A 13,084-nucleotide genomic window follows, 5' to 3' on the forward strand; every position below is an offset into this window, starting at 1 on the left:
TGTGTTTACTTCTTTATTTTGTTATTTCCTTTATGATCGAAATCAATTAACTAATTCTTTTTCAAATAAGCTCTTCAAAAGAATTTCTACGAACAATATCCTTTGACGCATTAGATTGTACGTAAACTTAATCAGACTTTATTTTTTTAAAAAAAAAATTGCAATATAATCTCCCTTTAAAGTGAATTGCAATTGTACATACTTACTTTTAATAATCCAATGCGTGCTATATTTACCCTTAAATTATAATTGTTGAGACAATAATTTTCTTAGATATAAATTTCTGGCCATAAATTACTTAAGAGAGAGGGGATAGCTTCTTCTCTTTTTTTTTTAAGTCTAATGTTCTGTCTGGATCATTGCTATCCATTGTATTGCATCATTACTATACCTAAAAATATTTGTTTTGATGGTTACTTAAAAGATATTATATTGTATTGTTAAATTCTGTTGTTACGTTATAATGAAAATTCTCATTTTATAAATTAACTAATTTGGTGTGTTTTCATTATTACTTAATTTCTTTTTTCAACTATATCTTTACAAAACCTTTTACCCTAGAATAATCAAAGATATTTTAATAAATTTATAAATTACAATACAATACGATACAGTAAAACCAAACAAAAAAAATGTTATTAAACAACAAACAATACAGTCTAACCAAACATTATATCTACTATACAATAGAGTACAAGACAATATATCACGAAAAAATGGATAACAATGATCCAAATAGAGTGTAAAATTTCTTGATACTTTTTGTCTTGAAATTTTAGAAGTTTATAGTGATTAATAAGAACTTACCCTCAAACATAAGTAAATGGAGAAATTATTCAATTATACAAATATATCTATCATATTTATTATTTTTTTCTATAGTTTAAAATAATTACATTTTATCCCACTAATTAATAATTTCATATCATATTTCAAGTGCAGTATATTTCGAAACACATTTTGCTATCAGATACACTCAAATAGAAAAAGTGACGAGCGAAAATGGGAGGAAGGTGAGTGAGATTTGTCTATGTATCTCGGAGATACATGCAAATCATATAAAATACATGTATTTGGTATGATTTGCATGTATCTGGAATAATATGAGAGTGATGAGCGAGATTGGAGAGATGAAATTTATCTATGTGTCTCAAATACATGAATTCACTTGAATACAGTGTATCTAGAATAACTTATATATAACTTTGACACCATATATCCCGAAATACATGTGTGTATACGTATTTGGACGCATCAATTAAAAATTAGCATATATCTAAATAATTATCTCCTAAACTAGTGGAATTTTTATAAGTTACATAAATAAATATGACTCCAACTAATTAGTGATCTTCCCAAACTCAAAATTTCACTAGCCTTTTGCATTTCTTGATTGATCGATTGTGATAGTTTCGCATTTCAAACTCCATCACCAACGGAATTTAGATTTATTTGAACAGACTATACTCTTTTTATTTTTGTTTTACTTTGATTCTTATATTAATTTCTTTTTTCTTTTTATAGCACTAAGGCAGTGGATAGATTTCTTATACGATGAGCAATTATAAACCATCCAATCATATTTTCTCGAAGAAGAAACAAACTATAAAAACTTTTTGTAATAACGTTTTTTCCCCAACATTTTTAGCTATAGAACAAAACCCTGTCCCCGTCCGTAAGTACAAATTAACCTAACTCGTCATAATTTGCATAAAATAAAATGTCTTTATAAATTTCTAGAGATAATATTTTCGTACTTAATTATGCCCTAAAGGTTATTTCGATAAATCAATGGATGAATTGAGGCTTTCGCGTGTCCTTAGAAATTATTTAATTTTTCTTTATAGCCTTAGAGATACTTAACTATTGAATATTATACCTTTAAAATCATTTAATTAAGAGTAAAAAAGTAGAATATAATTTATTTTTAAAGTATATCAATGTTCTTTAAAGTGTATTTCAAGTGAAAAATTATTTAATTTGGAATAGATAAAATAACTAATATCAATTTTTAATTATGAATTAATTAATTTTTGAATATATTAAACTGAATACCAAACGTCAAAAAGAATAAAATGAGGCCAGAGTTATGTCAATGGCAAAGCTATAGTTGGGTCCATGTGCAACGCCGTGAAGAGAGAGTATTTGTCTATTTAATGTGAAGGAAATCTTTTCTCAATTATATTTTTTATAATTAATTATTTAAAATATCTTAATCTTTTAGGTTCTAGTCCATTTCGCTTATCTAATATTTTAATATATTAATACAAATAGAGGAACTTTCACGTATAATCATTTTAAAATAGTTTAATTGCTCATTGTAGTTATAGTTTGATAGTCACAATTCGTAGCAAGCGAGACTGGGAGAGAGAGGGGAGAGGAGAGTGAGAGAGGAAAAAAGTGAGAGAGAGATGAATTGTATATTTATATTTATTAAATAATTGTATATTAGACATATGTATTTGTATGTATGGCAAACAAAATTGGGAGAGTGAGGAGAGAGAAGAGCGAAAGAGGACATAGAGCGAGAGAGAGATGAATTGTATAGGTATATCGGTTAGATACTTGTATATTATACATATGCATTTGCATAAATGGCAAGCGAGATTAGGAGAGGGATGAGAGAGGCGAGCGAGAGAGGGCAGAGAGTGGGAAAGAGGTGAATTGTATATGTAGATAATTGTATATTATACATATATAGTTGTATATTCTGATAAATTATACATATAAAAATGTGGCTAATTATAGAAATTCGAAGTCAACCTACGTTATTAATGTATAATGTTAGTCGTGAATAGTAATTATAACAAGTTATATGTGATGAGCCCGTTTGGATTGACTTAAAAAAATAATTTTTAAATCAAAAATAAAAAATTAAACTTAAATGACTTTTAAGTTAAAAAAATAAAAAGCACGGGGAGAACTATTTTTGGTTTCTGACTTAAAAACTTATTTTATGTCATTTTTTACTTATTTTAAGTTATTTTTATCTTGTCAAACACTTCATAACTTATTTTAAGTCATTTTTGACTTATTTTGAGTTATTTTTTTATATATGTCAGACACTTTCAGGAATTAAAAACTAACTTAAAAGTAGATTTGATTAACTTTTAAGTTAATTTTAAAAAACTCAAAATTTTGTGTAACCGCATAATTTTTTCATATATAAGTAGGAATTTTTTTTATTTAGCAAATATTGAAATACTTATAATTTCAAACAAAAACTCATTTAGAATTTTTTTTTTAAGAAAATATTTTTGCGTCGAATCAGACACACCATTGAGTTAGTCGGTCAATAAATTTGTATTGGCTGTTGCTAAACAATTAAGTGCTAAATTTCGTCATACAATGGAAAATTAATTTCTTTTTTTTGGTTCACCAAGTAAAATTAGACAAGTCCCATTTCTTAATCCATGCTTAAAGTTTTTAAATATTTAATTCAAAATAATGAAATATAAAATTGCGCCGATTTATCCCACCGCCCTTTCCTCTTATGCCCTTTCATGGTCATCTTTTATTTTATTATTTTATATGTATTTTATTTTTTTTCTTTTATCGTTCCTCGTCAATTAAAATTAATCTAAAGTATTTAAGTAAATACATTTAAATATGTTCAAAGTTACATTCAAATAGTTAAAAATGTGTTTGTCATAATTCATTATATCATTTTGTCTAATAAATTCATTATCTAATTTTATTTTATTTTTCTCTCACTAATTAAATTAATGATTTTTTTGGAATATGACTCTAGATATATTAGTAAGATATACTCATAACTCATCAAATTAGTGTTTTATATAATTAATTTGTATTATTTTATCTTAATAGTTTTGTAATTTTTGTTTTTCTCTATATAGTTATGCTTTTATTAATTTAACTAGTCAGGTCTTATTATATTAGAATATACTCAAATAATTAAATTTATGTGTTACGCAACTACTTGATATTCCTTTTTAAAGTAGTTAACCAAAGAGAATACATTTTTCAAGATTTGTGAAATCAGTTAGTTAATTATTTTTTCAAAAAAATTGTAAAAGAAGTATTACGTCCGGTTGCGATTTAGGATGATTTATGCCAATAATAAAAGCCTATTTGACATTGTGGTTAAAAAGGCTTGTTTTTATAAGTGTTATTTTAGAAAAACAGCTTTCAGAAAAGTGTAAAAAAAAATATAAATATTATTTAAAGTCAAATTATGAAAAAAGAGCAATTGTTAATGTACTTTTAATATTAAAATTATTTTATGGAGAGAAACTATTTTAAATATTTATTACAATAAATTAAAAGGTACATAACTAGATTTTCAATAAATATTATACCTTTTTTTGAAGGATTGAAATCTTTAATTTTTATTTTTTTTCATTTCTAGTCTTGCAAAAATATTATTGTTACCTTTTTTTAAAAAAAATGTGCATATTAATACATATAATGTTAAATAAAATAATAATAAATAAGCATAAAATAAAATAATAAAATATATCATATAAAAATAAAAATATGAAAATCTTATATGAAACAGTACAAACTTAATTAGATATGTTAATTAATTAATAAGAGATATATTGAAAAATATGTATACATGGAAGGATAGAAAATATGATTTTCTGCTTCTATTTTGCCTTTTTAAGAAATAAAAGTTTTTAGTTTCTTCTAAAAAAGAAATCGTTTTTGCTTCTATTTAAAAATTATTTTATCGATTTGATAATCACCTAATCTTTCATGATTTTTCAAAATAAATATTTTTTAACTTTCAATAAAAATCTCAAACAAACCTTAAAGCATGCATTGCTTTTAGTAATAACTTAACGTTGTGTTTGATTTACAATTTTAAAATTTATATAATCAATACGTACATAAATTATGAAAAAAATTATATGTTCCTTGATCAAAAGCAAATACCAGATAATTATACAAAAAATAGTAATCAAAATTTAGAAGGGAGTGAGACTACTTTAGAATTGTGAGAAAATTAAATAACTAAAAGTGGCAATCTTGTAGTATTTGTGGAAACAAGGACTATAAGTTTAACAACTAGTTAGTTAAAGAGGACCCCAGTCCCCTCCATGCTTAATGGTGCCAACACGTTGTTTGCACTCTATTTATACACTTTCTCCACAAACTAAAAATCCATCGTATTCGTATATTTAACCTTCCCTTTCATTTTCACTGAATTTGGATCCTCCACCGTCCATGGCGGCCGGAATTTCAGCCTCCGCTAGTTCCCGAACCATTCGCCTCCGTCATAACCCGTTTCTCAGTCCAAAATCCGCCTCAACCGCCCCGCCGGTTCTGTTCTTCTCTCCGTTAACTCGCAATTTTGGCGCAATTTTGCTGTCTAGAAGAAAGCCGAGATTGGCGGTTTGTTTTGTGCTGGAGAATGAGAAATTGAATAGTACTATCGAAAGTGAGAGTGAAGTAATAGAGGATCGGATACAAGTAGAGATTAATGAGGAGAAGAGTTTAGCTGCCAGTTGGCTGGCGGAGAAATTGGCGAGGAAGAAATCGGAGAGGTTTACTTATCTTGTGGCAGCTGTGATGTCTAGTTTGGGGATTACTTCTATGGCGATTTTGGCGGTTTATTACAGATTTTCATGGCAAATGGAGGTACTAATTAATGAATCACTCCATTCTTCTTTCTTCTTCTTTCTTAAGCTTAATCTTAAAGCTTTTTGATAGGGTGGAGAAGTGCCTTTTTCTGAAATGTTAGCTACATTCACTCTCTCGTTTGGCGCTGCCGTAAGTTCCTTTTTTTTTCTTCTTTCACATGTTCGATTCTTCTTCCCATTTTGTCTAATTTGTGTGATATAATTTAAATTTTGAGAATTAAATATTTTGATTTTTGATTTTTTTTCAACTCAAAATTCAAACTATTTGATATAAATTAAATATAATACATAAATATGTACTTTAACTTGGTTTCAAATCACATTTATGTCATTCAATTTTGGATGTGTTCAAGTAGATACTTAAATTTGTATAAAATTGAACAAATGGACACACATGTTCTACATGTGATCCTACATGTCATTTTTTGTCTTACATTATGTCTTATGTGTATTATGTCATGTAGGATTCATGTGTTTATTTTTTTAAATGTTAGATAATCAAAGTGTTTGTTTGTGCATTATGAAAGTTGGAGGTCAAATTTAAAATTCAATATATCTATAATAAAATGTTTAAAAAGTAATAGAAGTTTCAAAAATGAGTTGATTTGCTGTAATTTAATGCTGTGGTCCTTCAGGTAGGAATGGAGTACTGGGCGAGATGGGCTCATAGAGCACTATGGCATGCTTCTTTATGGCACATGCACGAGGTTAATTTCCAAATCTTTACACTAAATTATTAGGCACTAATTTGGATTCTTATTTAAAAAAAAATAAAGATTCTTGTCAAAGTTTTTCAAAATTTTGACTGTTCATGATTTTTATATAAATATTTGCAGTCGCACCATAGACCAAGAGAAGGACCTTTTGAGATGAACGACGTTTTCGCCATAACAAATGCTGTTCCAGCTATAGCTCTTCTTTCCTACGGTTTCTTCCATAAAGGGATCGTCCCTGGCCTCTGTTTCGGCGCTGTATGTAATCATCGACTAATTATATGTATCGATTTTTTTTTTTATGAGTTTAAGTTATATATATTAATGCGGTTTTTATCTCCAGGGATTGGGGATCACAGTATTTGGGATGGCTTACATGTTCGTTCACGATGGACTGGTTCATAAGAGATTTCCCGTAGGGCCTATTGCCAACGTGCCTTACTTTCGGAGGGTAGCTGCAGCACATCAGGTAATAAAAAGTTTATTGGACTGTAGCTATACTCTTAATCTTACTTTAATCAAAATTAGTACCATCATTTAAATAGATTAATATTTAATTGATTGTCTTTTTTTTAATTAATTTGTATTTTAACGACTCAATCTTCTTTGATTTTGCTGTCTGGGGATTTCAGCTTCATCACTCGGACAAATTTGATGGTGTCCCATATGGCTTGTTCCTAGGACCTAAGGTGCTACTTTTTCCCTCCCTTTTTTCGTCGAATGAATTACGATATACTGTTAATTCGAAAATTTTAGTAGCTCAGTTCATTGATTTTTTGAATTGTTACTTTATCAATGTGGGTTTGATTCCCTTACCCCAAATTTTATTTTTAATATGGATTAATGGCTATTTGGTGCAGGAATTGGAAGAAGTAGGAGGACTTGAAGAGTTAGAAAAGGAAGTCAACCGAAGGATTAAAATTTCTAAGGGATTATTATGATCAAAAGATACGTCTGATAATAATAAAATGCGATTGTATTTAGGCTGTAGATTATTATTGGGAAAAAGATAGAAAGATATATATATGAATATAATATAAAATGCAACAAGCTTTCTATGGAGAAGTCCTTTTCTTTTTTGGTTCCTGTACGTAAAAGGTGAACAATTTGATGTCCTAGTACTTGTTGACAAACCAGAAGAACGATAATTCAAAACAAAGAAATGTACAATTACACTTATCGTATTGGATAATAAGAATATAGTGTTTTGGTCGTGAACTTAGAATTTGAGTCCGTGAAATCACCAAGAGCTTATTTAAATTGATTTTTTTAAAAAAAGAAAATATATTTTAAATTAAAAATAAAAAATTAAACTTAAAATTTTTTTAAGTCAAAAATAGAAAACAGGGTAAACATATTTTGATTTAATATATTTATTTTTAAGTAATTTAAATTATTTTTAAATTTGTCAAATATTTTTGTTTTAAAATAGATTTAATCAATTTTTAACTCAATTTAAACACTCTCTAAATCAACATCTATATTTAAAAATTGAAATCTCTATACATAAATAAATTTATTTTTTTATATTTTGTGTATACATATCGTGTAATTTATTATCGAAAGTGTTTTGAGCCATAAGCCTGGTCATTTCTCAACGTGCTACATTCATTGGCGCTTGTGCTTTGCGTGTGAGATCCTGAGGTGTGTTAGGTTTGGCCGGTACACGTCAAACACGGGAAAATAGAACCGACTCTATTTGCTCCACCTTTGATATTAATCAAAATTTTCTTATATTTAATGATTTTAAATTAAAATAATATGCTAGTTACTACATTTTTAAAAATCAAATTGTTCATAAATATTTTGTTTATTTATTAATTAAGTGAGAATAAGAACCGACTCTATTTGCTTCTATGGTCCATTAAGTTTCTTGGTTATTTATACAAATTGAAAAAATGAACAACAAAAATTAAGACGAAAGTAATTCTTCTTTATTTATGCTTTGCAATGATTTCATGTGTTATAGACAAATATAATTGTGAAATAAAAAGTTCTAAAGAGTTTTTAATATACTTTTTTTATTTTTTATTTTGACTGAATTTTCCTGAGACAATTTAAATCTTTTAAAATGATCCGGTTGAGATTCATGTTAGCTGATTTAAGAATAATATTTGTTGTAATGCTAGAATTTAAAATGTCTATTGCATGTCATTTATCCAATTAAAGTAACTTTAATTAAATTAAAACATTAACAATAACTAGCAAAAAGGCCAGTGAATATTGAATAATGTAATGTGACATGTGTCGCCTCAATAATAATATTGTAGGTGGCCAGTCCAAATACATCTAACTGAAAACAAAAAAAAAGAAAAAAGAGAAAAAGAGGATTCAACTTTTGTCTTGATAATGGTCTCCCTTATTATTTCCATTATAATCCATTTATCTACATGCCAAATGTTGTTTTTCTATTTAAAGAGAACAAATCAGATCAAATCAAATAAATATATAAAAAAAAGTTAATTCCTTTACTAGTCTAGTATACTGCTTTAATATTATTTTAAATTGAGCCAAGAGTGTAATTCCATTATTGATTGAGTTGTCCACCAAAACCAATCAACCAAAGGAACATATATATCTTTGTTACCAACAGTGACAACATTCAGCGTTGTTAGGTCCAATAGTATAACACAAAGAAAAATAGTAAACAACAAATATTAGTGATCGATAAATTTTTATAGTTTCACAAAAAACACATGATGTAATTAATATATTTTGAATCAAACTATTAACGGTAATATCGATTTTAAATCAAATTATTGATTTTGTTCTTTATATTCTCCTTTTAAATATGATTATAGATTCTCAACGAATCAATTGATCGATGACTAGGGCTTAGGGGCTTAGTAATGGACTTGACAGTAATAATAGTTTATTTTTAACTTTATCATTAAAAAGAAAAATTTATATATATTATCGGATAATGTTATTTTGCTACTGGTTGAAAGACTATACGTTTTATCTTTTAAGCTACTTTGACCTTAATAACTTAAATAAACACATTATTGCTATGAATCTAGTGGGAATAAAGTGGGGGAAAAACAGTCAATAATTATGCTCTAGACAATATCATTATTTTAGTGAGTTGACCATCAAATCTTATCGTAAAAAACAAAGGTCGGCTTATAAAATGCCAGGTGGTTATGTAATAACAGTGTTAACTAACTGATTGTTTAAATAATTATATATATTTAGAGTAATACTTTATGTATTATCCCTCCATCATGAACTAACAGATAAACGTCACTTTGTTACATCCTCCACCAATTAACGTTGCTCTGTCATCTTATCACCAAACTATCATTCTATTTATTTTTGAAATTTTGATATGTAACCGTTTAAAAATAGTTTAATTATCCTTCATGATTATAGTTTGTTAAATACAATTCAAATCTATATGTTATAGGAAGGAGGGTAACGAGCAAGATTGAGAGAAAGAGAAGAGAGGCAAGTGAGAGAAGGCAAAGAGTCAATGTATATATATGTATATCTGTTAGATTATCGTATATATGTAAATATTGTGCGTGTATATATATATATATATATATATATATATATATATATATATATATATACTGTATTTGTATACCTGCATAAAAATTTGAATTCATATACAATTGAATGGAGTTAAAAATTTCTCTCGCATTATACAATGTATAATTTGTGTTTATATAAAGCAAGAAAGAGAGAGAGGCGAAAGAATTATGGACAGGAATAGATTTATATTTGTATCATTATAAGTGTTAAGGCTAAGAGATATGTATTTTATTTGTATATCCTGTCTCTCTCGCTTTATACTAATAAAAATACAAATTGTACATTTGTATTTGTATAAGCGAGGGAATAAAGCGCGCGAGAGAGAAAGAGAGAAACGCAAAAGAAAGCTGACATAGGAAGATTTGTATCAAGTGTATAGAGCGGAGAGATATGCATTGGTATTTGTATATCCCGCTCTCTCGCTTTATACAAACACAAACACAGACTATACATTTGTGTTTGTATAAATTAAGAGAGAGACTGGCAGAAGAGAGGCGAGAGAGAGACAAGGCAGGGAGAGGAGAGAGGCAAGGGAGAGATGACTGGACAAAAAAAAAGGAAAATGGCGAGCGAGATTCCAGAGAGAAGGGAGAGAGGCGCGAGAGAAAATGTAATTATAGCTAGAAGTAAGTTCTAAATTGTAATTAATACAACTTGTAAATATGTTAGCTAATTAGTCTCTCCGTCCGCTACTGTTTGTCATGACTTCTATTTTTAAAGTCAAACTATAAGAATTTTGACTAATATTTTAAGATTTATTACTTCATCATATTGATATGCAAAAAATTGCAATTTATAGTACTTTTCATATGATTTTTGAATATCTAAATCTTTTGTTTAAAAAATATCAAATTAATGTAATCTAATTTAACTTTGAAAATTAGTCAAAAAGATACAACATGACAAATAAAAATGAATGGAAGAATTAACTAATATATATTTGCTTAACCGCGTAAATTTTTTATAACTATAGCTATTATAATGGGGAAAACAAAACAATTTTTCAATGGAAACCCTATAAAATTGATAAAAATATAGATGGATACAAATATAATCTTTATAAAAATGAGAACAAAATCAATTAATAGATAACTTTCTTATTTAATATTCTCTTCATTCTTTTTTATATGTCGTCTTTTTAAATTGCACTTGCATCAAGAAATTAAATAATTTTGCCCTTATATCTTTATTAAATGTTTTTTTAAGTCAACTTTTTAATAAATGATGAATATGTTAGATTTCAAAAATTAAAATGCATTTGGATGACTATTTAAAATTTTAGAGTTTATTTACAAAATCAATTTTTATAGAATAGTGAATGGAGAGAGTAATTAATCAATGTGCGAAGTACTCCAATCAATATTAATTACTTATTAGTTTTGCTAGTTTGATCAAAGCATAAATGTTTAAGACTATTTAACTAATCTATCAAAAGTATAAATAGGAAGAATATAGTACTTTATGCATTAATTTTATGAAAATGATAAATCTGATCCAACTATTTATAAAAATGGATGACATATAAAAAAACTGCGAGAATATTTCATATCTTTCCTGATTATTTGTTGAAAAATTTACATAAATATATTATAATTAAAAAATATTTATCAATTATGGTAATTAATATTTTATTTCACTTAATCACTTTTAATACATGTATAATACACTTTTAATACATATTGCAAAGAATAATTAATTATTCACATATAAGACAATTTTTATTGATGGATAATAGATTTAATACACTTTTAATATGATGTGTCAATTTGTTACCAAACAAGCATAATATATTTTTTTTAAAAATGGCTATAATACATATACACTGAATACATAATTTACTTTTAATACATATAACAGATTTAACATAGTGTTTTTATAAATGATAGTAAATGAAAAATATTGCTAAAATCAGTAATTATTTATTAAAAATTACAACTCCTGTATATGATCAACTTTGTTATTTATTGTGTATTTGTATTCATATAATATTAAAAAAATTATAGCTATTTATTTTAAATGTATATTAATATTTGTCATAATCTATAAGTTTTCGTTGTTTTTTAGTTGATATGTTAGAATACTCCTTTTTTATTTTGGATAGAACTTCTTTCGTAATTGGTTTGGTTTCCATTATAATATGTTGAGTAACAGATATGAGTCAAATGAACTGATTGAGTTGGATTTTAAAATGTAAGGTAAATTGAACTAATAAATAAATAGAAAAATAATTTATTTTAGTAAGAAGTAAATTTAAGTAATTTTTTTGAATAAATTAATTGCTAATAAATTCTCAATAATTTAACTTCCTTTTTAAACACGTAGATTTTGCAAATTTAGAAATTACTTTAGTCTTTGGCTGAAAACCCTTTTCCCTATTAGTAGACAACAACAAAAAATAAATATAAAAATTGCAGATACTGCATTATTAGTGACCCCATTTTCAATCAGATAAAAAGATGCTAAAATTGGTAAACGTACCCCAAAACAATTTATACCTATAGATGTTATGATATTTCTTCTTTTATATTGTTTTTTCTAAATCGTGGATCAATGTTGTCTAAAGTTATTCTATTAAAATTAGTATAATGTAGAATTCACGTCATAAATATATTAATATTGAGTCATTCATTCATAATTTTTGGGTTATTTTTATTTTTAATCGCATAATCACGAAAGAAAGAAAAAAAGAGCTTTAACAAATAATGTTACAAAAAATTTGTACCTATTTAGCATTAAGGCTCTAATATTAGTATGTGCAATACCTAAATTATCCCTCTTAAAACTAACACATCATTATTCTCATAAGTCATAAGCTTCATTTAATAATTTTTCCAAGATCACCCATATTTTTTAATTATGGCTCGTTTGGCTTAAATATTAGTCATGTCGAAATTAGTTATAGTATAAAAAGTAATGTCATGATAAGTTATGATGGAAAAAGTTATATAGTGAGTAAAGGTTGGTCGTTTGGTAGAGCGTATAAGAATAATGGTAAATAGAGTGTATTAGTAATGCTTACATTAGTAATGCATGTATTAGTTATGTTTGCATTAGTTATACATAGATTATTTTTAGGGTTAAGTCATTTACGGTCCCTTAAAGTTGTCTGCATAATTCATTTAGACACCTTAACTAAAACCTGTACGTATTTGAATACCTCAGATGGTCACTCAACTATGCACTCTTCTCTCAAAAAGTCACTCAACTTTCAATTTTCACTCAAAAGTC

General features: G+C 26.6%; 1 protein-coding gene across 1 annotated transcript; it reads left to right on the plus strand.

Annotated features, from left to right (window-relative positions):
* Nucleotides 1-5,129: 5,129 nt before the first annotated feature.
* On the plus strand, nucleotides 5,130-7,381 carry CrtR-b2 (beta-carotene hydroxylase). Its single transcript, NM_001279052.2, has 7 exons — nucleotides 5,130-5,604; nucleotides 5,677-5,736; nucleotides 6,242-6,313; nucleotides 6,443-6,577; nucleotides 6,663-6,788; nucleotides 6,952-7,008; nucleotides 7,180-7,381. Exons 1-7 carry the CDS (start codon nucleotides 5,191-5,193, stop codon nucleotides 7,258-7,260), a joined length of 945 nt encoding a protein of 314 aa, NP_001265981.1. The 5' UTR covers nucleotides 5,130-5,190; the 3' UTR covers nucleotides 7,261-7,381.
* Nucleotides 7,382-13,084: the final 5,703 nt, after the last annotated feature.

The sequence above is a fragment of the Solanum lycopersicum genome, chromosome 3 (genome assembly GCF_036512215.1).
Source record: "Solanum lycopersicum chromosome 3, SLM_r2.1".
NCBI lineage: Eukaryota > Viridiplantae > Streptophyta > Magnoliopsida > Solanales > Solanaceae > Solanum > Solanum lycopersicum.

Excerpts from the sequence above, each read along its gene's own strand:
- CrtR-b2 (NM_001279052.2), top strand. The coding sequence starts at position 5,191 with ATGGCGGCCGGAATTTCAGCCTCCGCTAGTTCCCGAACCATTCGCCTC. Across the intron at positions 6,578-6,662 it reads CTGGCCTCTGTTTCGGCGCT|GGATTGGGGATCACAGTATT; the intron begins GTATGTAATCAT and ends TTTTATCTCCAG. Across the intron at positions 6,789-6,951 it reads GGGTAGCTGCAGCACATCAG|CTTCATCACTCGGACAAATT; the intron begins GTAATAAAAAGT and ends TGGGGATTTCAG.